At 49.3% G+C, this 22848-nt stretch overlaps 1 protein-coding gene across 3 annotated transcripts in view; it reads left to right on the forward strand.

The window, feature by feature from the left end:
- Positions 1–22848, forward strand: part of FSTL4 (follistatin like 4) — a 617506-nt gene that overhangs the window by 234391 nt on the left and 360267 nt on the right. For all 3 annotated transcript variants that reach the window (XM_040622453.1, XM_040622455.1, XM_040622454.1), the window contains one exon: positions 6405–6540. In XM_040622453.1, coding sequence (XP_040478387.1) covers positions 6415–6540 — 126 coding nt within the window. In that variant the 5' untranslated portion in view covers positions 6405–6414. The remainder of the gene's footprint in view (positions 1–6404; positions 6541–22848) is intronic.

Genomic DNA, 22848 nt, shown 5'->3' on the forward strand with positions numbered 1-22848 from the left:
GGCGAGCGGCAGCCCCTCGGCTCGGTGCCCTTGGCCTCGGGCTGGGGTGCGGAGCGGCCGCACTCGCTGCCTCCTCCCTCCAGCTTTGCGGGGAAACTTGCGTGTCCGCGCTGCAGCCCGAAGGGCCCGCTGCGCCCCGCCTGGCCGTCGCTCCCCCGAGGTCCGCCGCGTCTGCACGTTGGGGCTCGGCGGAGGCGGGGAGCAGGGACCCGGGCACCACCTCGTTCCCCGAAGCCAGCGGGTCCAGTTCTGTACAACTAGTCTCTGTTCCAAGTGAGCGACCAGTGTTCCCTGCTGGGGAGTCACTAGGGAGCAGTTTGTTTGGGGCACGCTCGGGCAGGGAGCTTGGTCCTAAGAGAGCTTGGGCAGTGGATGATCTCTACCCCTTTCTGCACCAGCAAAGGCGACCTATTTCAAGTTTGGGGGGCACCTAGGCGACGCAGACGGAGCGCTGCGCTTTGGGCGCTTGTCGCCCCGAGTTGGCGGCCGAGCGCCGCGCGAGCCTTCGGGGCCTCCTTGAGCTGACGAAGCGGCACCTCCGGCGCACTCGCCCGCGGCCTGCCACCTGAGGACTTCGGCGCCCGCCACTCTGGCAAGGGCAGAAACCCGCTGGTAGCAGCAGGATTTCTCGCAGTGCCCGGGATGTGGCGAGCAGCCGGTGCAGTGCGCCAGTGTGCTGAAGTTCCTGGGGCCCCGCGGAGTCGGGATATCCCCGCGGAGATAGTCTCTATCTAGCCCTGCTAGTCAGTCCCCTCCGAGCTGTCCAGCCGACCTCCTTCGCATAACTGTCGCCGACATTGATGAATCGCGCTGCCGTCGCTCTCCTCCGCTCTCCTCTAGGTGTCGCTTCCTCCGAGGTTTCCTGCGAGTGAAAAACAGCGCCAGTAGCTTTGATGGGTTCCCTTCCTAAATTTATTGCAAGCCTGTGCACGGGGAATTGTGCTAGATGGGTCCCCGAGATAGAAACATTCGTCCACATTCTGTGGGCCACACATAAACAGAATTTCATTAGGATGTGGCAGGGTAACTCTAAACCAAACGTGCACCGGGAATGGGCCTATATCGCCATCTCTGAGGCATCGGAAAGAAAATTCAGACGTTTCTCGAAGGTCTGAAGTTATTTTCCCACCGCCAGGCTTAGGAGAAAGTCAGACATGACTTTAAGCAGTGTCCTGTCAATGCTGGAGTTTGTGGGTTCCTGTGCTTGCCCCTTCTGGCGCCCAGGACAGGTTCTGATCTGGGTAGTGGTCAGGTGGAGGGCTCAACTGGGGAGTAATGGTCAGGGGAGTGAATGATGGGGCTTCTAGGATACCAGAGCCCCAGCAATCCTAAGGCAGTAGCTCAAACCAAAGCCATGAATAGATGCCCCACAGGGCCCATGCCTGCCTCCCCTCTCTGTTTTGTGAGAAGAGACTGCAGCATCACTATAGCAGTTCTCCTCAGACACACTTAGCTGAGTGGTAGCTTTCCTCCCATCCTAGGAAAACAGACAAACCCTCCCCCAGGACTTTAGACTGAGCCAAAGGTCATGCAGGATGATAGCCTACTTCATATTTACTGTGATGTATTAAAGTTGTTCCAGTGGTTTTTTCTGTCTTAGACATTTTTGACCACCCTCAATTTTCCTTAATCTCAGGAAATCTATCTTTATTCCAGAGAGGGGCCAGCCTATTCCCATGGGCCTTGGGAGGACTTTTATCCCTTCTGCTCTGTCCTGGAGGTGGGTAGGTTGGATTTTTTCTACTTTGACCCATCAGTTGCTCAGAATTCTTCTTTTCATCTTGGAGTTGCAGGGTTTTTTTTTTTTTTTTTTTTTTAAGTGATCTTCATGTTGTGATCTTCTATTGGACTTAATACTATGTTCCAGAAACAGATCGTTGAATAGTCAGAATTTCTCGAATCTTTAATTCCTACTTTAACTTTCTTGGTATGTTTCTGCAAATTCAACCTTCCTGTGTTGCTTATGTGTGTTCAGTTGTGTGCTTACTAACTTGATGAAATTAGGAAGTTATTTCAAGAGCACATATGTCCTTACATTTTTTTTTCTCGTAATGCATAACACAGGCATGGAACTTCAAGTAAAATAGAACTCCTGTTGGGAGAACGTGGTACTTAAACAGTATAATTTAAATGTTGAAATGTTGAGGTTTCCTGGAACTCACAGGTGTGTGGGTTAAACTTCCTGGTATATAAGAGTGTCATAGATTGATACATTGTACACAGACTAATTTAGGCATTCAATTTATCAAATGTTGGAACAATTAGCCAAAGATAAAGAGCAGATAATTAATGGGAAATGCAGTGTAACTTCATTATGGCTTGCTGCAGGGGTAGAGAATCCTGTGCTTTACACACAGAGCAGGTAGATGGTCTAGTAGGACCCATCCAGCACTAAGAGAAGCAAAATTAGTCTGAGTGACACAGAATGCAGACATTCCGTATGTGCTTGTGATAATGTAAGAAGCAAAGCCATTGCTTAGGGGTCAGGATGCCTGGTTTCAGTCTAGATCGGCTACTGATGTGGCTCACACATTGGGTGAATTCTCTGACCTTCCAGGATTCTGGTATCTTGTCTGTGCAGCAGCCAAGCTAACACCTGACTCCCTTGAGCATGGGGGTAAAAGGAGGCTTGGGTGGAAAACCTCTGAGGAACCAGCTCTTAAATATCAAGTGATTGTGTTTTATGAGTTGGTTGAAAGAAAAGGCAGTCCCAGCTCTTTTACGAGAACAATCTCTGATAGATTTATAGCCAGACTTAGGACTCTAACATGGATTGAATGAAGCTTATAAACCTAAATTGATCTCAAAAGGAACTCGAGGTTGAAAAAGAGGGTTCGTGATATTATAGATGGTACCTTCCCGTTTCTATAATGAGGAGATTCTTGTATTTTCTTCTGTGTGAAGATCAATAGGGCTATTGGAAGGTGAGGAGCAATGAGTCAACAGAGCTGCTTCCCTCAAAGTGCCTGTCTTCACCGTGCTGGCCCTCCCCGTCAGCTGAGAGGCATCCTTGCTGCCCAGCATTCTGTACATCTCCTCATGATTTCTTTTTTTCTTTTATTTTTTTCCAACTGCATTTCTTCCCGGCCGATAAAGACAGCAGCTATGAGAGCCGAGGGCCGGGTGCCAAGTGGCCCCATTCCGGGGAGGGATGCAGAGAGGAGCTGCTTGGTTCTTCCCTTGTGCTCTTCTCCTCTGGAGGAGTGCAGCTCTTGGCAGCTGTCAGAGGAAAGGAGAGACTCAGGATTTCCTATCTTGCTCAACCCAGGTTTTCCCCATCTTGCTAAAAACAACTGTTGATTGAAACAAAATACTGCTAAGTATTGAGAGACAGCAGAGAGAGGATGTGAAGAGCATAGACCTGTGTGGCTTGGAGTCCCAGCTCTGCCATTTATTTGCCACGTGGCTTTGGCAGGGTACTTAGCCTCTCTGTGACCTGTCTGCCGTGTCATCTGACTAGGGGATAATTAATGCCCTCCTCAAGGAGTAGAAGTGAGGATGGTGAGTTAACACCTGTGAAGTGTTTAGAACAGTGCCTGGCACACATTATTGTTACGTAAGTGCTAACCAAAGAGCTAGCCTCTGTTTGGTTATTAGGTAGATCATCAAAATTGATTTAAACCCAATATTAATTCTTTTTTTATGAACCGAACCGTCGTAAAACTTCAGTTGTAAATTTTTAGGCTGTTGCTCCTGTAGATAAAATGAATTGTCAATCACAGTGAGCATAAAATGACATCAAACACGCATCCACCATGCAAATGAAGTCCAAGCTGGTGGTGGCCAAGCTGAGCAAAACGTTACGGAGAAGCTGCCTGGGAATATTTCAGTAATCGGCCTGGCTCTTGTGCTTCCTTGTGTTTAAATCTTTGGGGGAACCTCCAGGCAAACCAGGTAAAACTAGAGACGAGTCCAGGTTCCGCAGGGCTGGAGCCCAGGCTTCCTGAAGCACAACTCAGAACAGCTGGTTTCACACCACAGGACTGGTTGCGCCCTCTACAATAGTTCTGGAGCTTGCCAAAATAACAATCGAAATGAACAGATTTTATTTTGATGCTATCCATTAATAATAAAACATCAAACATAATTGGTCTTGGATTACTAGGCAAATTGAAAACTAAATAGTCTGTTTCGTGGCTTGAATATTTCATAACCCCAGAAATTGACGTTTGTATGTTAAGTAGAGTAAGTTTCAGTTATTTTGCTGTTTTTGGTTTATTCAGGCTCAAAAGCATGAGAAGGGAGGAAAGAAGACCTTTTGTACGTGTGCTTGTCCCATGAGTGCCGTTTAGTGTGGATAAATGTAAAGAATTACCAAAAATAAAGTAGGAAGTAGTGTCTTTCTAGTTCTAGCTTGAATATTGTATTTTTTAAAAAGACTTATTTATTTTAGAAAGAGAGAGAGAGCACACGTGCATGAGCAGGAGGGGTAGAGGGAGAGAGACTCTCCAGCAGACTCCAGGCTGAGCATCAAGCCTGATAGGGGGCTCGATCTCACAACCCCGAGATCATGACCTGAGCCAAAACCAATACACCCAGGTGCCCCTCAGTATTGGTATTTAAAAAAAAAAAAATCTGAAAATCTAGTACATGCCGTCTGCAGTTCCAGGCACATGGCAGTGCGTTCAGAAGATAATAATTTATGGAGAGCTGGGAGTTGCCCTATTTATTTTCAGAAGAACCGGTTGCAGTTTTTATTGTCTTTTAGTCCTGAATATGACTCCTCTCCACACTCCGCAATCCTCATGAAGAACACACACCCTGCAGCCAGAACCCCAGATCGGGAGCGTGGGCTCAGGGGATTGCTGGGAATGCTCTAGTTCTGTCCCAGGTAGTGATACAAGTGGCACCCTTGCCCTCAGCTCTTCTTTCTTCTGAGTACAGAGCAGGTGCTGACGGTGACGAGACCGTGACCTTCACACTATGTTTATTGCCCACTCAGACTACTGCTCCAGTCGCTCCAGCTTTGCCAACAGATGTCAAAGACGAAGAAACAGATAGAGGAGTGGAAGGTTGTGGACTGTTTGTATGACAAGAGACACATTTTCTTAAAAGACAGTCATGACTTACAACCTTGCCTTTTCAGAGGCCAGTGTTAGATGCCATAATTTTTAGCCCGACTTCTCTTTCCTGTGGGCATTTTTGTCTCAAGTGAGGGACATAAAGCATATCTGGAAAGGCAGCCAAAGGAAACTGGGAATGTGGTAGGAGTGAATTTGTTTGGTGGTGCTGGCCTCAGCTCTAGTGATGGTGGGATACTCCCAACCCTTCTTGTTCAAAGTAGGCATCCTCCAGAGCTGCCATGGGGGTGAGCAGGGGTGGACTCTGCCCTGGACCAGTTCGAGGCCAGATCGCGTGGGGTGCTGGCCTCCAGAGAGCTCTGTGTTTTCATCTCCCCGGCCGTCATCGGGATGCCGTGTGCACCACATGCAATTAAGCACTAAATTGTGTAGTGCTCACAGAAATCAATAACCCCTCCGGTTTCCTTGAGTACGAGTTGTAAATACTGCACGATGAGTTCTATCTCCCTGGCTGCGTTTCTTAGACAGAGATACTGAAATCAAGGTTGGAATGCTTACAGTGGAAAACTTAAAAAAAAAAAAAAACAAAAAACGTAGAGCTGATTAGACACATCAACTACCCTGTGTCCTTGTCCCATGAGCACCCCAGCACATGATAGGGAGTTGAGTATCTGTTGTCACTGATCCGTAGTGTTTTCATCCGTGTAATTCTTTGATGACTTTGAATTGCCCATTTCTTGTCTTCTGGGACTTCAGACCTCTTACCACATGAGCCTCAGGAACCACCTTCAAGGTCGTTGAAATTCCATGATTCATTGGGTGCTTGAACTCCTCTCCAGGAAGGAACAGTCTTGAAAGGAAGATGTTGAGCCTTATCATGGCCTTTTGAAGCTCGCTGTCTTGTAAACTGAGACATTAGCCACAAACAGGGTGCCATACATTGACCATAATTCCTCGTCAGTATTCACTCATCACTAACTGTGTGCCCAGCCCCCAGTGCTTTCTGAAGAGACTGAAGCATGGCTATGTGGTAACTGAACAGAAGGGACACCATTTCTTCACCCTCAGTTGTTCTTGTAGATAGAGTAGTGGCTGGCGTGTTGGGTGGGTTTCCACATAACCGCTAGCATTTACAGAGTTGTTAACTCTGTGAGACACTGACTTATAGCAACACCATGAAGTACATATCATTGACCCCATTTTAGAGGTGAATAAACTAAGGCTTGGAAGTACTAGAACTTCCCCAAAGTGGAACAGAAGAGTTGGTCGTGGGATTTAAACTCTGGTCTCTCTGATTCTGGAGTACAAGTTCTACCTACCCGCCCCATGATGTGCTTATATTTTGTGATACTTAATTGTGAACATTTGTCATTTTCTCAACAGACTCCACGAAATGAAACCAGGACACTTATGGCTGCATCTCACACTGCTCGGGGCCTCCCTGCCCGCTGCGCTGGGATGGATGGACCCAGGACCCAGCAGAGGCCTGAACGTGGGTGTGGGTGACCCACAGACAGAGGTATAGTCACGTAACATCTGATAGGACACTTAAAACTTGCTGCTTTTCAGTGTCAGCATATCTGATTTCTTCTCTACCTTTAGTTTATATCAGTTAGATTGCAGTGTGAATTAAAATTGCTCCCCCTTTCTGGTAGGGGACAGAAGGACACAACATGCGTTGGTCTGGACTGGAGGTTTTATATCATGCTGTAAGTAGTAGTCTAAAATCCCTGCAATGCTGAAAACGTATTCCAAAACCAAGCTTTAGTTGTATGGTTTGTCTTCCACAAAGACCCTCAAGAGAATGGCCTTTCTGTATATTTAATAAAACTCTGAAAATGCAGACTCAATGGTGGAGTACACCCATGTGAATTAATGAAGTCTTTTAATTATAAAATGTGTTTTAAAAGAGAGAGACTGCTTTTCACGTACACAGATAAAAAGAACCAGGCTGAGAAAGAACTGGCAAGTAGGGGTCCTAAGGGAGACTGCCTTAATGAACAGATAAGAATGATTAATGGCATGTTAGGTATATATAAATGCTTCTAAAGTGCTTGAAAAACTTATTCTCAAACGCCTCCCTAGAGAGTCTCGATACACTGCTAATTGCTTAGCAAACCTGGTCTTAAGTACCAGAGAGGATTCATAAGCTGCACCCTGGCCCTGCTCTGCTCTGCTCGGGTAGTAGGCCTGAGGAATCTGGGGCTCGTGAGGGGAGCAGTTTCTCTGCAGAAAGTGCTTTGCGTGTGCCAGACCCTAAGAAACGACTACGCCCTTTCCTTAAAGCTACCTGGGATTTTCTTTATGACATGGTAAACACAAATTCTTCCCCAAGAGTTTCTCAGGCCATCTCAGCTCGCTTTGTCCTCCTGGTGCATGCCCTGCCTCTTGTCTCTGTGCTTGTTTCTTGTCCTGTGAAATGAGAGAGGAGAATTACCTCCCAAAGTCAACATTACCAGAGAGTGAATAATGACACACACTGTCTGGATGGTAGGATTAATGCATTATTTGATCAAAAGACACGATTTCTTTCTCATTATTACTTAATCGTAATGCAATCCCACACCTACAAACCTTAATCTCCGGGGAGCTTCAGAAGTCGTTGAATGTACACGTTTGCTGCTGAGGTTCACGTGGCTTCCTTTTGTGGTGAGCAGATGATTGAAGAGCCACGCTATCTCTCCCATCGCAGTCCATGAAGGACGCGACTTAATGGTCTTTTGAAAGAGCCCGGAGGCTGACTTGCTAGCCAGCACAGCATTTCCCATATGGCATGGCTTCATCATTGCACTCCTCTCCGCACGGAGGGAAAAGGATCCTACAAACATATTGTTGAATATTTAATAGCAAAGCAAACAGGCAAACACACAGATAAGCTTTTTAGTCTTCTGACTATTGGGGCTCATTGGCCCACTGTTTTATATTGCCTATTTCAATTAAACGAGTCGAACCAATTAAGGTAGGATTTAGCTGGAGGTAAAGTGAAGGTAAGTTAATATCAGCCTAGGGCATCTTTATCTTAGCTGTTAACAGCCTAACACTTTGTGCACCATCAAGAAAGAGCAGATAGCGCTCATTCTGAGGCAGTGAGGCTTTTTCTTGGTTCGTTTGGGGGGTGTTGTTTTTCTCCTCCCATCAGGACAAAGCCCAGGAGATGAAACTGTCTCCCAGTTCCAGGTGTCGTGCTGCTTCGGGAAAAGAAAGTGGTGCCCATACAGACAGCAAACGCAGGAACAGCTGCCCGATCGATCCAGTGATCGTGGCTGTGGATTGCGTTTTTGCACAGTGTAGTAACTTCTACTCGTGGAGTCTGCTTTTATCAATGATGAAGTGAGATGATGACCATGTGGATGGGCCTAGGATATAGGACAGCCTCAACAAAGGTTCAGATAGAGCTGAACATGGATATGGAACTGATTGGTTTGCTGATTCTGACCACACTCCATGCATGGCCTCTCCATGCCATTCCTCACTAGCATTCTCATGTCTGGGATGCTGTCCCTTCTTCCCACATGGCTGACTCCTCTCCTCCAAGGCCCAGCTCTGCTTCTTACCTTTGCTCCAGAACCTTCTTCGAGCACGCTTTGGTCACATTTGATGTCTTGTTCTGAACTAGTCCTTCTTTTTTTTTTTTTAACTCTTATATTTTTATTTTAGCATACAGAGGAAGCCTATCTTACTTTTCTCTTCCTTACAATGTCTAATAATTTTCACAGCAAAGTAGAGACTCACTGTATTTTTGAAGTGATCAGTATTCAACATTTAGTATTAGTCATGAAATCACCCTCATGCTTTCAAAATTCAGTCTAGACAGTCAGTTATTTCCATGTGTGACAGCCCTCCCTGCACAGCAGGTGCACGTCCAGCAGGGACGTGCATGGTCCCCCAGCCAACCTGTAAGCAGCTTGCAGGCCAGGCTGGTAGCTCATCAATGTCCAGGGTACTCCTTGTATGTTAGAGGTTCTGGGCAGTTTCTTCCTTAAATTGTAGCTATTAATGCATCCATAGCTGACTGTTCAAACTATACTCCTCTAGCAGTTTCCTCAGACAGTCTTACTTCTTGGAAGAATCGTAACCAACTGAGTTTCCTGAGACTCCATAAATTAATCAGAAAGCCTTTTCAGGACCTAAATGGTAAAATGTTTCTGTGTATGTTTTCTTCCTGCTAATAGTACTTTAGAAAACATTCATTGACTTCAGATTTTTAAAGTACTTGGAAAGCATTAATGAGATTCGACTTCCCTTTAAAGTTATTACATCAATTACTTGAATGTCCTAAGGGTAAATAAGGATTAAATGACCAGTGCATGTGTGTGTTCACACATTTTTTAAAGCAATGATAGCATATGTAAGTTTTGTTAAATTATTGTTTTATGTACAAAGACTGTAGTTGAAATAGCTTCAAGGAGTTTATCATTTTACAAATGTAGATGAAAGGAAATGTAGCTGGGTGGAGTGCCTCTTTAATAAGAGCTGAGTGGCAGACTGTGGCCTAGAATACTAATGAAATTCTGAATTCAGAGGAAACAATTCTGAGACCTACAACTCAACAAAATTCTAAAATAATTAAAATTTTCCCCTTTGCCCTATATTCTGGCCAAGATAAATTCGGTACTAAAATCAGTGTTGGTAGAAGTTTATATTTGGGGAGACCAGGAAAGTGAGACAGGTCAGCCCCAGGGACACCCCCCTGCCTTTGAGCCCTGGATGCTGTGTTCCCAACATTCTCTGGGCTCTGGAATTGGATGGTGGCCATTAACAGCCTTATGTGTCCTTCATATATTCTGCTGTACTTTCTCTGCATTGCTCTGACCCACAGTTTCTAGTCCTGCACGAAATAACTATAAATATGGAGGTTCCTTTTAAAATTGTTAGCTTCATATGGCTTTGGTGCTTACAGACCAGGGAAAGGCTTTGAGGTCAGACACCGTATGTTTTCAATGTGTGCAGGCTCTCAGAGCAACGTCTTCAAGGAATAAATATGTCGGTGATATCAGTAATCAAGGTGGTCACCCACCTCCCTAACCTCAGGAGTCAGCCTACGAAAGCACAAAACTGCCCTTTGCCCTTCCTGCACATGTTGGTCCTAGATGCCGCTGACTGCGCTCAGGGGCGCTCCCATGTCTGGGTGGGGGTGTCTTCTAATGCAGAACCTGGAGTCCCCTGGCTCCCTTCTGCAATGGTTGGGCATTGAGAAAGATGGGGACTGCTAAGACTAGGCACTAATTTTTAAAAAATATTTCTTTTCTTGAATCGGTGTCCTTGTTCTTACACAGCTGATTGAATTGAAGACAACGCTCTTTCTGGTTATGGTCTTCTCCATACCTCCAACCCATGCCCCACTCTTCTGACCGGTGATGGGGAGAGTAGCCGATCTTCCTGTGGGCTGTGAGGCATCCATTATTCACCTCTCCTTATCCTTGCCCGTCAGTCTGTGGGTGTGGGGAAACCACCTCCCTCCTCCCTGTGAACAGTTGGGGTCTGGGCTGGCATTTTCTGAACCTCTTCTGCAGACTCGTGTGCATCTCTTATGAATGTTTTCTGTGGAGTCCCTACTCCTAGACACTCAGGGGTGCTCATTCCAGCATTTGACTGGCTTGTCACGATGAGCTTCTGGATGAGCTGTCTCAGCAAGAGGCCTGAGTGGGTTTCCCCGGGCCGTGGAGTGTTGGGACTGTGGGCTGCACCCCTCTTGGTGGATCCAGGACCTCTGTGCAGCTGTAGAACTGGCATGGGGGTGGGGGAACGGCTTCTCTGATTCTGGAATATTCAGGCATGGCTCTCCACTGAAGAGGTGTGGGTTTTTAGTTTCTCAGGTTGGGAGAATACAACCTGCCATCTGCAGGTGTGTGAGTAAATCCATAGTATTCGAGGTGAAAGGTGGTGGCACCAGGTCCTACCTCTAGAGTTAGCGTGGGCCGTGCCCTACACCAGCATCTCTTGAACTTGAGTGGGCTTGCAAAGAGCCAGGGGGTCCTGTTAAAATGCTGATGTGGTAGATCTGGGGTGGGTCCTGAGATTCTGCGTTTCTCGTCAGCTCCAGGTGATGCTGATACTTCTGGTCCCAGGGGACACTAGGCAGAAAAGCTGTGGAGGAGTCCCCCCTATCCTACCTGCATACATCCAAGAAGGAGATTCCATTTGGTGATGAACCCCAGCTTTTTTTTTTTTTTTAAGCTTTTGTCAATATGATGAGGCTGCCTGTAGTCAAGTTAGCAAAAGGAGAGGGAGGGACACACTGCAGTCCTGCTGGGAAGTAGCTTCACGCTAGGTGGGCTTGCGGGCAGGTGGGTGAGGGGAGTGGTAAAGTGAAGTAGCCTGGCTTTCAGAGTCTTTTTCACCTGTTTTGAAGCGAGCCTGTGGACAGGTAAACTTGACTCTCTGTACGTAGGATTCCTCACTGGCTTGTGTGCGAGTGATTTAAATCCGGAGGGTCTGCCCATACTCCCATGCCCCCATCCGTCACTGTCTCGCTGTCACCTGTACTGGTATCCTGCCCGGTTCCTGTCCCCAGGGCCCAGCCAGGCTTTTCTGGGGATGCACCTGCCGGGCTGCTGTTGTGTTCAAAGGTCTCGTTTTTGTGTTTATCCTCGGACGGGGGAAGTCACTCTCTTTGTCTTCGTGTCGGAGGTCTCTCCTCTCTCACTGCTCCCAGCAAGCCTCCCACCCTGTACGGGTTAGTGCACTGCGGGCCCCTGGCGTAGTTTGAGATCGTAGTTAATAGAGTTTTAATTGGCTCTGAAAAGTTCTGTGACCCAGGAAAATGAACATTTATGAGTTCACAGAAAGCCATTATTCTTCTTCCTCTTAATTTAGCATTTACTCATCTACTTTTTTTTTAATGCCTCTTCTGCTAAATAATCTATGCTTCTATAGGAAACTTTCCACCCTTGTAATCAGGACATCAGGCCATGCGTTGTAAATGGGGCTCTGATTTCCATTTTTCGGGGAGTTGGCAGCATCAAATCCACCAGGCCCCAATCATCTGCTTGATTTATTCTCTATGACTTGTGGGTTATCTCTCTTGTTTACCATTTAGAGAGAAGTAAATGCCATGATGGTGTCAGACAGACTCTAACACGCTCCATGTGAGTGGGCTCTACTCTCCTGTCCTGCCGAGCCAAGGCTGTTGTCCTTCTGCTTCTACCACTGTGGTTTCTGTTATGAGTCTCCTGGGCCTTGCCTGTCTGCAGTCACTGGGGAGATGGAGGGCGCTGGTGCCAGAAATGGAGGGGATAGGGTGAGATAGATGGGCCTTGTACTCGGAGCAGGTAGCACTTGAGCTGACTGCAGTGAGACTCAGGTGCACTGGTGTGGGGAGGAAGAAGCCTGCCCCTCTGGTCAAGGAGCCACCTGTCCATATGGTCTTGCTTCTCCCTTGATGGGCGGCCACACGTACTTGCTTTTTGGCCTTAGGCCTTCATCTGGGTCAGGAGACATGGATCAAGAGAAACCCGATCTCTTTCTTCCTGACCCTGGTCCCAATACGAAGAGGTTTTTTTAAACAAGTAAAACTGGGTATTCTCATTTAATACTTGGTCTTGATGGAGCCACCGGCGAGCCCTGGAGAGTAGCAGTTCTTAGCCCATGCTGTGCTCGGGTGTTGCAAGGACTGTCCTGAAATTCAGAAAATAAAATTAACTTCATTTTAGTTTAATTTTAAAGTCTGTCTCCGTGACAGCACTTCTGGGCTTAGTAGGGAGTGGTGACGCAGAATCCAGCTGTGAATGGACCCCTGCAGGGTGGAGAGGGGAGCAGAATTCTAGTGGGGGTGTGGGGGGGAGGGGCAGCTAGTGGTTTATCTGGGGCTTCGTTCTCTCCTCCCAGGGATGGTGTCATACTGTCATGTTTTGGAGGAAGCAGTTCCCGAGAGAAGGATCTGTGTTGTAGTCAGGTCAGACAGAAGTGGAGGGGGGCAGTGGGGATGGGAGGGGAGGGTGGAGGCAGAGAGGAGAGCTCTGAAGTACGTACGTTTGTTGGGTCAGTAAGTGAGTAGAAGTGCCCAGCTGTGGCGCTTGAGCTGGGAACGACATCTGGCATGTCCCAAATGCTAGTGAGCCACCTGTTTCATGGGCTGATCACCTCTCTGCGGTCCAGAGTAAAGCCCATTAGCCCTTTGACCCACTTACAAGACTTGAAAGATGGCCCACTGGGGAGAACCAAGCAGAGCCCTGTAAGCCCTGTAGAAACCTTCTAACTCAGAAGCTCAGTCTGCCCAAGGCGGCTTATTTCTGGGTGAGAACACGGGATCTTGTTTGGGCCCTGCGTTCCAGGTCCAGCCTGGCACAAACTAGCTCTGTGCATCTGAGACACTCCCTCATCCTCACCAGCCTCTGCTTACTTATGTAGAGAGTGAGAGGGTAGCCAGGATGCCACCTCAGATCACCTTCAGGTCTACTCATCTTAGTTCTATGGCTGCCGAGTGGGCCCCTTTACACCATGTGGTGAACATTTTAAGTGTTATTTATTTATTCTTGTAAGGCCGTCCAGCACATGGGAAGTCAGAAGGCTTGGCCCATCCTTGTGTGTCTTAAGTCACCTTATGTGTTCCCCTTTGGGAAGGGATAGCAGTGAGGAGTTCCCTGTCACTTGACTGGGGGCGGGGGTGACCATTTGGGGTTTGTTGGACCGCCATTGCCCTCCCATACCCCTGTACAGACCTGAGTTCAAAGAAGGCTTTACTGGGGCACCTGGGTGGCTCAGTCGGTTAAGCGTCTGCCTTCGGCTCAGGTCATGATCCCAGAGTCCCGGGATTGAGCCCCTCATCGGGCTCTCTGCTCAGCGGGGAGCCTGCTTCTCCTTCTCCATCTGCCTGCCATTCCCCCTGCTTGTGCCCTCTCCCCCTGTCTCTCTCTCTGACAAGTAAATAATTAAAATCTTTAAAAAAACCCAGAAAAGCAAAGACAGCTTTACTGCAGTGTGCGCTGATGGCACAGACTCTGGCGCCCTGCGGGTGTCCCCAAGAGGAGGAGGAAGTCCTCAGAATACTGAGCTGGAGAGGAGCTTGAATGGACTGTCTTCTTCGTTGTATAACAGGGGCTAAATATGTGTGGCGTGCTGGGCGTGCACCTAGAGAAGTGGCTCCTAGACTTCTTGATCCCACAGAGTGGAGAAATGAAAATTTTATTTCTAAAGATAAAGTTACTACCCAGAATTGCTGTTACCTCCTTACTTACGTTTTTATTTATTCTTTTTTATTTATGAAAGAAATGAAAGGCCATACTCCCAGAGCTGAGGGGTGTGTCCCACAGCAGCCTCCCACTGGCACATTCTGCATTGCCCGTGTAGGCGTGTTGATTGAAGGCCTGTCCCAGTGCACCTGTGGGTCATGGAAACGTTGATCTAAGACCTTCGCAAATGGAGGCCCACAGAAGCATGTGGTCGTGTGGCCTGGAACTTCCTGGTGAGCTGAAGTCCAAGCCACACTGAGATACCAGGTCCCCAGATGCAGGTCTGGTGTTGTGCTCTGTGATACCTGTCTGAATTACAAGGCTGGAAAGACATAGCTCCAAGCTGGGGAAGATGGGTGCTCCTCCCACAAAGAGGCCCTTGTGCCCTCCGCAGAGGTGGGGGAGTCCGCCTGCACGGAGGTGTTCAGTGTCCCATCCAAGTACTTCTCTTTTCGAAGTGACAGGTGCATCTGGGTTGCAAAGGAAAAGTGGGGTACAGGGTTTCTTGTTCCTGGTTTTTAAAGTTTTTTTGCCATCTCTTACATTGGCTCATGAAAAATGGCACACCACTGGTGTTTGGTTGATGGCATCTTCTAATAAATGACAGTTTTATTTTACTCCTACTAGAGGTGGAATGGAGAATGGAGGATGAGTGGCCTGTGGGGTTCGGTTATTCCCTTAATGAAAGAGTGCATTTCACCTCAACTGTGGGGGAGATGAGGACAAGCTGGTGCTGGTGGGAGGCTGGTGCTGGCCAACAGGGAACTACCTGAGAGACAATTGGCTTCCCTCCCTCTGTAAGAAGTTCCAAGAAGGTACCTGTGTAATTGCTTGATGGTTCATTTGGAGACAGAGTCCTTGGTTTCCCTTCTCTTCTCTGTTCCAAGAGGGCATTGAGTTCAAGTTGAAATCTTTCTGGAGGTCTTAGCTGGAAAACAAAGCTTGCCTCTGTTACTTTCATTAAAATACTATACAGTTTAAGTTTTTAGTTATTTGGGGTGTAGACTCAGAGAGAAAGTGTGTGTGTGTGTGTGTGTGTGTGTGTGTGTGTGTGTGTATTTTTCAGAGTTGAGAATGGAAGCAGTTGGCCCTATTTCTCATGGAAGTCTTTTCCAGAGAACACCACTGATCACCCGTGAGCCACTCACGGAGTCTGTAGTGGCTTAAGAAACCACTTCTCCTGGCCACCTACTCATCCGTGACCGTATCAGCAGCCTGGCCCAGCAACAGCGGTGGGAGCTGCCAACTTGACAAGCCGTGGTTCAGCCCCAGCCAGGGGCCCAGGCCTCTGAAGCATGGCTTGCTTTTCCGACAGTACCTCTCTCCCTGCTCAGGCTGAGTTGTTCCCTACGCTCTTGGTAGCCTGGCTGCCAGTGGGGCAAGCTCCTGCCGCAGGCAGCTCTCTGGGGTCTGAGGAGAAATGGCTGCTGTCCTCCCTGCTCTGCTCACCAAACTTTGTTTGTCCTACCTTTCCCCGTTCTCCTCCAGTGTAGTTACTGTTTTAAAACCCAGTAGCTGGTTTTTTCCTGTTGAGGCCGAATCACTCGCTCAGACTGGTGCCTGCGTGCTCTGCTCCTAAAGTATCTCTAGTCCTACCTTGGCCTCAGGGGCCCCTCATGTCAGAGGGCCCAGTGGCTCCAATCTGCTTTTTCCCAGCTGTGTAGCTGAGGAAAGTCCCTTACTCTCTCTGACCTTCAGGTTAGCAGTGAGTAAAGCACAGATCACAGGGTCAGTTGTCATGAGGGGTACTGTAGTACGTGGCATAGAACTTGGCATTCAGAGCAGTGGTTTTGTGTCCCATGAAGTACCCATCAGGAAGGCCGTGCACCTCTTCCTCACCGTGGCCTGGCACGTCGCTCTCTGCTACAGTACCTGCCGCTCAGACCCACGGCGGGTCCTCTTTCCAGTGCAATGCTAAGTCCCCTGGGGTCTGGATCCCCACAACCCCCAGTGGCCAGGGCAGCCTGGGACACAGTAGCAGTCTCAGATATTTAAAGGGAGTGAATGAATCTGTGATGGCTTACTCATTTTGGCATCAGGTAGGGGTTTGGACAAGGTGACTTGACTTTCTAGGACTCCTTAAAGAAGACGACCCAGAAAAGACCCGACTGTTTTCAGTTTCTACTTAGAAGAGAATCCTGTCACAATTTCCAATATCTTCATTGAATCAGTAGAAGCTTAAGAGAATCCTATGGGCTCTGAGTGTGGGAAGGGGTGAAACGCCTGACTTGCTTACTGTCCCCTTCCTGCAGTGGTTGCTGGCGCCTGCCTGGCCCTGGCTGTCCCTTCTGCCAAGAAGCCAGCATCAGTGTGGCAGGCATATCACAACCTCGCCCCAAATGGGAACCCAGAGAATGAAATGTAAACTCCAACAAATGCAGGATGTTCTGTTTGTGCTTAGAATTTTCAGGGTCAGCAGAAATAGCCTGTGGCTCCAGGGAGGGTAGCTGCCAGTTGTCCCCTACAAAGAGAGGAAGGGATTGAGGGCAGTGGGAACGAAGTTCTCCTTGGAGATGCCATTAAATAGGTGTAAGACTCTAGGTGGATTTTCTTGACACTAGTCTTAGGACAATTGGAGTAAAAACTTGTTTAAGCTGTTCTGTCCTTCATATCTTTCTCTCTAAATAAAGAAAACAGAGTTCTTTTCCCATTTATTTCTAGCCTTGCATGTAAAACATGCTCAGAGACTTCCTCTATAGGAGAGACCTCGGGTTTCTATGGTTCTGCTGATGCCACACTTTGTGCATCCATTGCAGTGAAATTGGTTTTGATGTGGGCAAGCTGGGAGATGTCAAATGGGAGAGGCCTGCCAGGCAGATCTTCTAATTGGAGTGCTTCTAGAATACGCCCCACTGTTTCTCCTCCTCCACCACTCTCTTCTGTTTGTTACATATGCTATTGTTTTCCCTTTAGCATTTGGCTGTGAAGGATGGGATTCTCTGCCTCATGCTTGGGTGTTCATTCCCTGCCAGTATAGCTGAGGAGTATGTCTTTGTGCTCCACAACAGAACATTCCCCTTGAAGGAACGCTTCTCAGGATGCTATGCAGCTTCCCAGTGTGGGTCTCTGGGTCCCGGGCTGTCTGGGTCACCTGGGACATCTGGTGGTCTCAAATCTTAGTAGTCAGGTATCCGTTGAGCACCCAGCTCTGGTCAAGTGGTTGAAGAGAAATGGGATCTGTGAGTCTGTTAGGACCATCGGTGCATGGGGTGGTCTCAACACTGGGAGGGGGACGGAGCAGTCGACTGTTGCTGAACAGAAGCTGCATCGACAGAAGGAATGAAACAGCTATGTCAGTTGTTGAGCTTTTATTACCTGTGTATAGTGATTAAGTTAACTTCTCAACTGTAGCCTAAAGGAAATTAGGTACATTTCCTGAGTAATAAAAGAGGAAGTAGCTCCTGCCTTCCCTAGTCCCATTCCTTCCTCCCTGATCCCAGCCAGAGCAGGAAGCTTGTTCTCCTAGTCCGCACGCCTCTCACCTGAGGGGATGTGACTGATGGCAGAGCTAGTGTCACAGGTGGGTCCTGGCCCATGACTTGGTGCTCTTGAGCCCTCGGAGTGTGGGTTGGAGGCTAGAAGCAGCTGGAGTGTCAGAGTGTCCTCCAAGTAGACTGGACATAGCAGTGACTATAGTAGCCCATGGGGCCCAGGGCTCAGAATTTCAACCAGTGTACCCCCAACCCTGCACGCTTCCACAGCTTGTTCACCAGAACAGGGCTCCGTACCCTCTCCAAAGGTGGTCCCACCTGATGTGACCGTGTCCTTCTTGTTAGCTCAGTGACTCCTGGATCTCCCCCCCAACCCAGAGGACGAGGCTGGCTGGGGGGGGGGGGTAGCTGCTCATGGAGCTTGCGGTGCCGCAGCATGGGCGTGACCACCCCAGAGCCTGAGCGGTTCTCCTGGAAGACTTAGCTCGAGCATTAGAGCCCCACCTTGAGCTACGTGTCCATCGTTGTCCAACCAGTTGCACCAATTGGTTTGGTAATTTTTAGTAATGAAAACACTTCCGTGGCCACGTGGACTAGAACAAAATTATCTGTGACTCATTATGCATTCTAGATGAGTACGTATAATAAAATTTAAACATACTCGCATTCAAAGTGACTGTTCTTATGTTACACGAAAAGGTGGTCATGAGCTGCATTCTATAGGAAATTCCTCTACGTGGGCTGATGTCTCACCATGGGATTATATGAAAGGAGAAAGAATAATCACAAAGAGCACTTCAAGAACTCACCTGTATACTCGTGGTATGCTGAGCAAAAACTACAGAACAAGTCCCGTTCCGTGAGCAGTGTGGGCCGAACCGTGGTGACGTGGGAGTTTTGAGTGGAGAGGTGCTGGGAGGAGGTAGCATTGGGAAGGACCTCGTGGAGGTGGAGAGCCTTGGAGAGGATGGTGGAGATGTGTGTGGGTGGAGTACTTAAGTATGTTGGGAGGAGGAATCCTTGAGTATAGATGGAGGTTGGGCTAGGACCTATTAGGGGAAGGGAGAGAGAAGAGAAGATTGGGTGGATATCCAAGCCCCCTGTCAGAGTGATTGATTGGGGACTCTCTGATGGCCAGGAGCAGAATCACCTTCCACTGCGCTCATGTCCAATGAAGGGTTATCCTGGGGCCCCGCAGATGTCCTGGAGCACACTGCAGGCTGCCTGTCATCTTGCTACTTCCAGTCACACCTTCTCCCACTTCTGTTTCTCTCTCCCCTACCTGTCCTCTCGGGGGGCTGGCCTTTCCTTGGAGCTGCAAACCCTTACGCTGGAACCTTAGCCCCGGGGCCCTGGCCCTGCTCTCACACAAACCCACAGCTCCAGGGCCTGGGACCGCTCAGTCCAGTGCTAGTCTCTGAGAACCTGCTTAGCTCCACTTGGAGAAGCCAGGGGATAAGTCCCTCCATGTGAGGGGACATTTGGGGGCTCTGAACAGGGGTATGGGGGCAGGCCTGGGAGGCTCTAATGAAGGAGTGGGAAGGCAGGTTAAGGTGGGAGGAGAGGTGGTGAGGCTGAGGAGCCCGCCTCCACCCTCTCAGCGCTCTGAGCAACGGCAGCTGAAATTTTCAGAAATGTAGGCAATTCATGGAGTTGAGCTTTCCAGTCTTGAATGCTGGAAGGGAGGTACACGGGCCTGCCAAGTGGTCTTAATTCTTTGCTCGTGCTCTCTTCCCACTTTGTTCCATCTGACTTATTGGTGCCCTCCCCCCATCCTCGCCATACCAACCTGACCTGTGTGCTCGAGGCAGCTCAGAAGCCCAGCCTACCCATCCCTAGGTTATCCCAGCAGACAGGCTCTCCAGAATGCCTGACCTCCAAGGGCTGACTCACATCTCGCCAGTCACCACCCCGCCCCTCCTCTCCCTCCCGGGGCCTGTGTTCCTGACACCCAGGGCCTGTGTCCATACCCTGCATGCCAAGTTGACTGAATGGGAGCAGACTTGGGGGCTTGGATATGGCCCTGTAACTTCAGAGTCATGTCACCCTGGCTTCAGGAAGCTCCTTAGTACAGGTGCTTTGAGGTTTAGCTGGAATTGTTTTTGGGAAGAAAGGGCTCCATGGGGGGAGAATCATAGCTTTTCCAGATGTCTCTTCTAAGAGAGTCTGCCGCCCTGTGGAATCCAGTGAGCAACATCACAATTGAGCTGTTGTGGAATAATTAGGCCAGTCATCATGGAAGACAAGATGCGATAAATGATCTCCCGGTTGTGGGGCTGAGCTTTGCTCCCAGCCAGGTGCAAAGTCTTGTTGCATTAGGAACTGTTTTTTTCAATGGTGTTTGTTTCTATATAATCAAGTGTTATGGAATATTAGGGAACGAGAGACACCTCACGGATGAGGATGACAGAGGGAGGTGGTCTCTGGAAGTCTGAATGACCCTTCTCATCTGTTCCTTACAGGAAGAAGGAGATTCTTGGGAGGAATTCTGACTCCTGATATAGAAATCTCTGCATTCCATAACTATTAATGATGATAACATTAATAAATAGCTACCATTTTGTTGAAGCTTTAAGTGGATTACTTCACTGACTAAAAAAGATTCTGTGAGGTCCTGTTCACTTGCTTCTCTAAAGATCTGGAAACTGAGGCTTCAGGATGGTACGTGAGCGATTTGAGGTCTCTCGAATATTACACGGTGGAGCTGAGGTTTGCACCTGGCATTCTGACTGTCCCACTTACACTCTTAATCACAGCCCTGTGTTGTTACCATCCCTCTACACATATTTTTGAGGCCAAGAAGAGGACATTTGATGACACAGCTTTAAAAGCCGACGCAGACCCTATCACATCAGATAACACATCCCCACCTCCCAGAAGACAGCAGAGCTTGAGATAGCCTCCGGGGATTGGGCTGTGGGAAGTTTCTTGACGTTCCCTGTGGGGAGTGGCAGAGTATGTCCTGCCCTTACCCCCTGTCTCCCCAACATGTACACCTTTTTCTTCCTTTCTTCTACAATGGGAAAGGGCCTACAGGAAAGCCATTGATGCTAGCAGAGTGAATATGTCTTTGACTATTTCCTTCCAGGTCTACCAGGGGGTCTGGTGGTACTTTGTAGCCACATGCACACACATAGTGGGTTTCCCTGAGCATCTGCCCCCATGTGGGGCAGGGCCTGACCAGGCCCACTGCTGTGCTTGTGCATATGGGGCGGTGAGTGTTTGGGCTCTGGGTGGAGACCTAAGCGTGGTGATGTGTGGTGGTCTTTGTTTCTGCTTCTAAGAATTGGCCTTGGGAGGCTGCCAAGGGCCAGTGAAAGCAGTCTCCCTTCCAAAAACTGGGCTCTGGGACCTAGGAGAGGAGGCAAGATTTCCTGCTGTGGTGACCAAAGTGGTTACTGTTAGATAAAGGTTGTAGAGGGTCAGGATGCCCAGTGGGAAAATGCTGGTGTTGCTGAGTCTTCCACCAGCACTGGGAGAGAGCAAGGGGAGTCAGCGCTGGGTTCCAGCCAGAGGCAAGCAAGCCCTGTACCTGCTGTGGAGAGGCTGTCATGCAGGGAAGCCCTGTCTTTCCCAGAGCTGGGAGTGGTAGGGCCGCCCCAGGCACATACGGCATGAAGCATGGTCAGGCTGTGGCAGTGGGCAGCGGTTCTTCAGAGGTATATCTACCTCAGCCAGGTGGGTGTATATACCCCAGGAGCTTATGGCCCCCGCCCGGTGGGATGGCCATGGCTGGCAAGTGGTCAGGGCTGCCTGTGAGTGAGGAGAGAAGGTCAGCTCTGTAGGCAGGGCAGGTTACACGATGGACACCAAAGGGAAGGAATCCTGGCATTTAACTGTGCTGGAACCACTGCACAGCCCAGAGGCTGAGAGAAAGTCAGGCATGACAGCCTGGCGTGGGTCTAAGAAGAGGTAGGAGGGGGGCGCTATGGCCAGGTGCTGATGGTCTACAGTTGACGCTGTACCAACCCCTGGAGCCTTCCCACCACTCTATCCGTCATTGTCACTGCTCCTCAGTGAATTCCCCTGCCCTCCCCCACTCCAGAGGCACTGAGACCTTGCTGAACGTTCTGGGCACCGTATTCAATGCTGGGGCACAGGGACACCTGACATACCCAGGATGCTGTCTGCAGGTGGGCACTGGTGAGCGACAGCAGCCACCTGACATGGAATGCCTTGGCTTCCCTCCTCTATCACTTCTCACCACTATCTCCTAGCCACCACCCTGAGTCTCCTCTTAAAGCCGAGGAAACTGAAGCTCCCAGAGGCCAGCACCTTGTAGCTGCTTACCCCGTGTGCCGGGGGCGCTCGTGGCTGCACAGAGCCAGCTCGCGCGCTCCAGGCCAGCCAGGCTGTTCTCTCCCTCTTTGGAGGGGCCTCTCAGTGCTGGCTGCTGAGCTCCCCTCCCCCACCTGCACCCAGTGGCTGCCGAGATCTGCTGACACCTGCCTGGTGAGATGACATCACTCCCTGTGGAAACAGAGTACAACCTGCCCGGACCATCTCCCCGGCTTTGCTAAATCTTGCTGGGAAAGAGAAATTGGCACCACTGTGTACAGTTTATGTGCCAGTGACACCATCTCCTCTGGGGAGAGCCGTGCTAGCTGCTGGGGCAGCCATGCTGGTCCCTCAGACGCTGCCCAGCATCACCATAAGTAGCAGTGACATGGGAAGTGTGAGCCTAATTGGGAGGAGAGGGTGTGTGAGGGATTTAGTCTGCCCAGTGGTTCCCAAATATGTCCTCATGAAAGGATCATCTGGATAGTTCCCCCAAAATACTGATGCCTGGATCCCAGCCCCGGAGATTGTCGTTTAATTGGTCTGGGATGCAGCCTGGGCTCTGGAATGTGTCAAGATCCCTATTTGGGAACCCCTGGGCTTGCCTGTGGAAGAAAGGCAGGCACAACAACTGCTTCTCCCCTCATTGTCCTCCAAGCACCTGTTCTTCAGGAGGAAAGGGGGGGACAAATCTCTCATGTGCCTTTGCCCTAAGCCAGGGCCCCTTCGGGGAGGTGTGGGGGACTCGGGCTGGCCTGGCTCATGAACTTACAGGTGCAGGGCAGGCCTTTCTCTGGCTGGGGGAGTGATGTGCAGCGTTGTTGGACCACCCCTATTCTGTTCTCACAAGCATCTCATGGGAACTGCCCTGAATCTCATCCTATAGCTGAGCAAGCTGAAGCCCAGGGAGCTGCCCAGCAAAGGAGCAGGGGCAGGATGGGGGAGACA

This window comes from Ursus maritimus, unplaced genomic scaffold, assembly GCF_017311325.1.
Source record: "Ursus maritimus isolate PB19 unplaced genomic scaffold, ASM1731132v1 scaffold_5, whole genome shotgun sequence".
Lineage (NCBI taxonomy): Eukaryota > Metazoa > Chordata > Mammalia > Carnivora > Ursidae > Ursus > Ursus maritimus.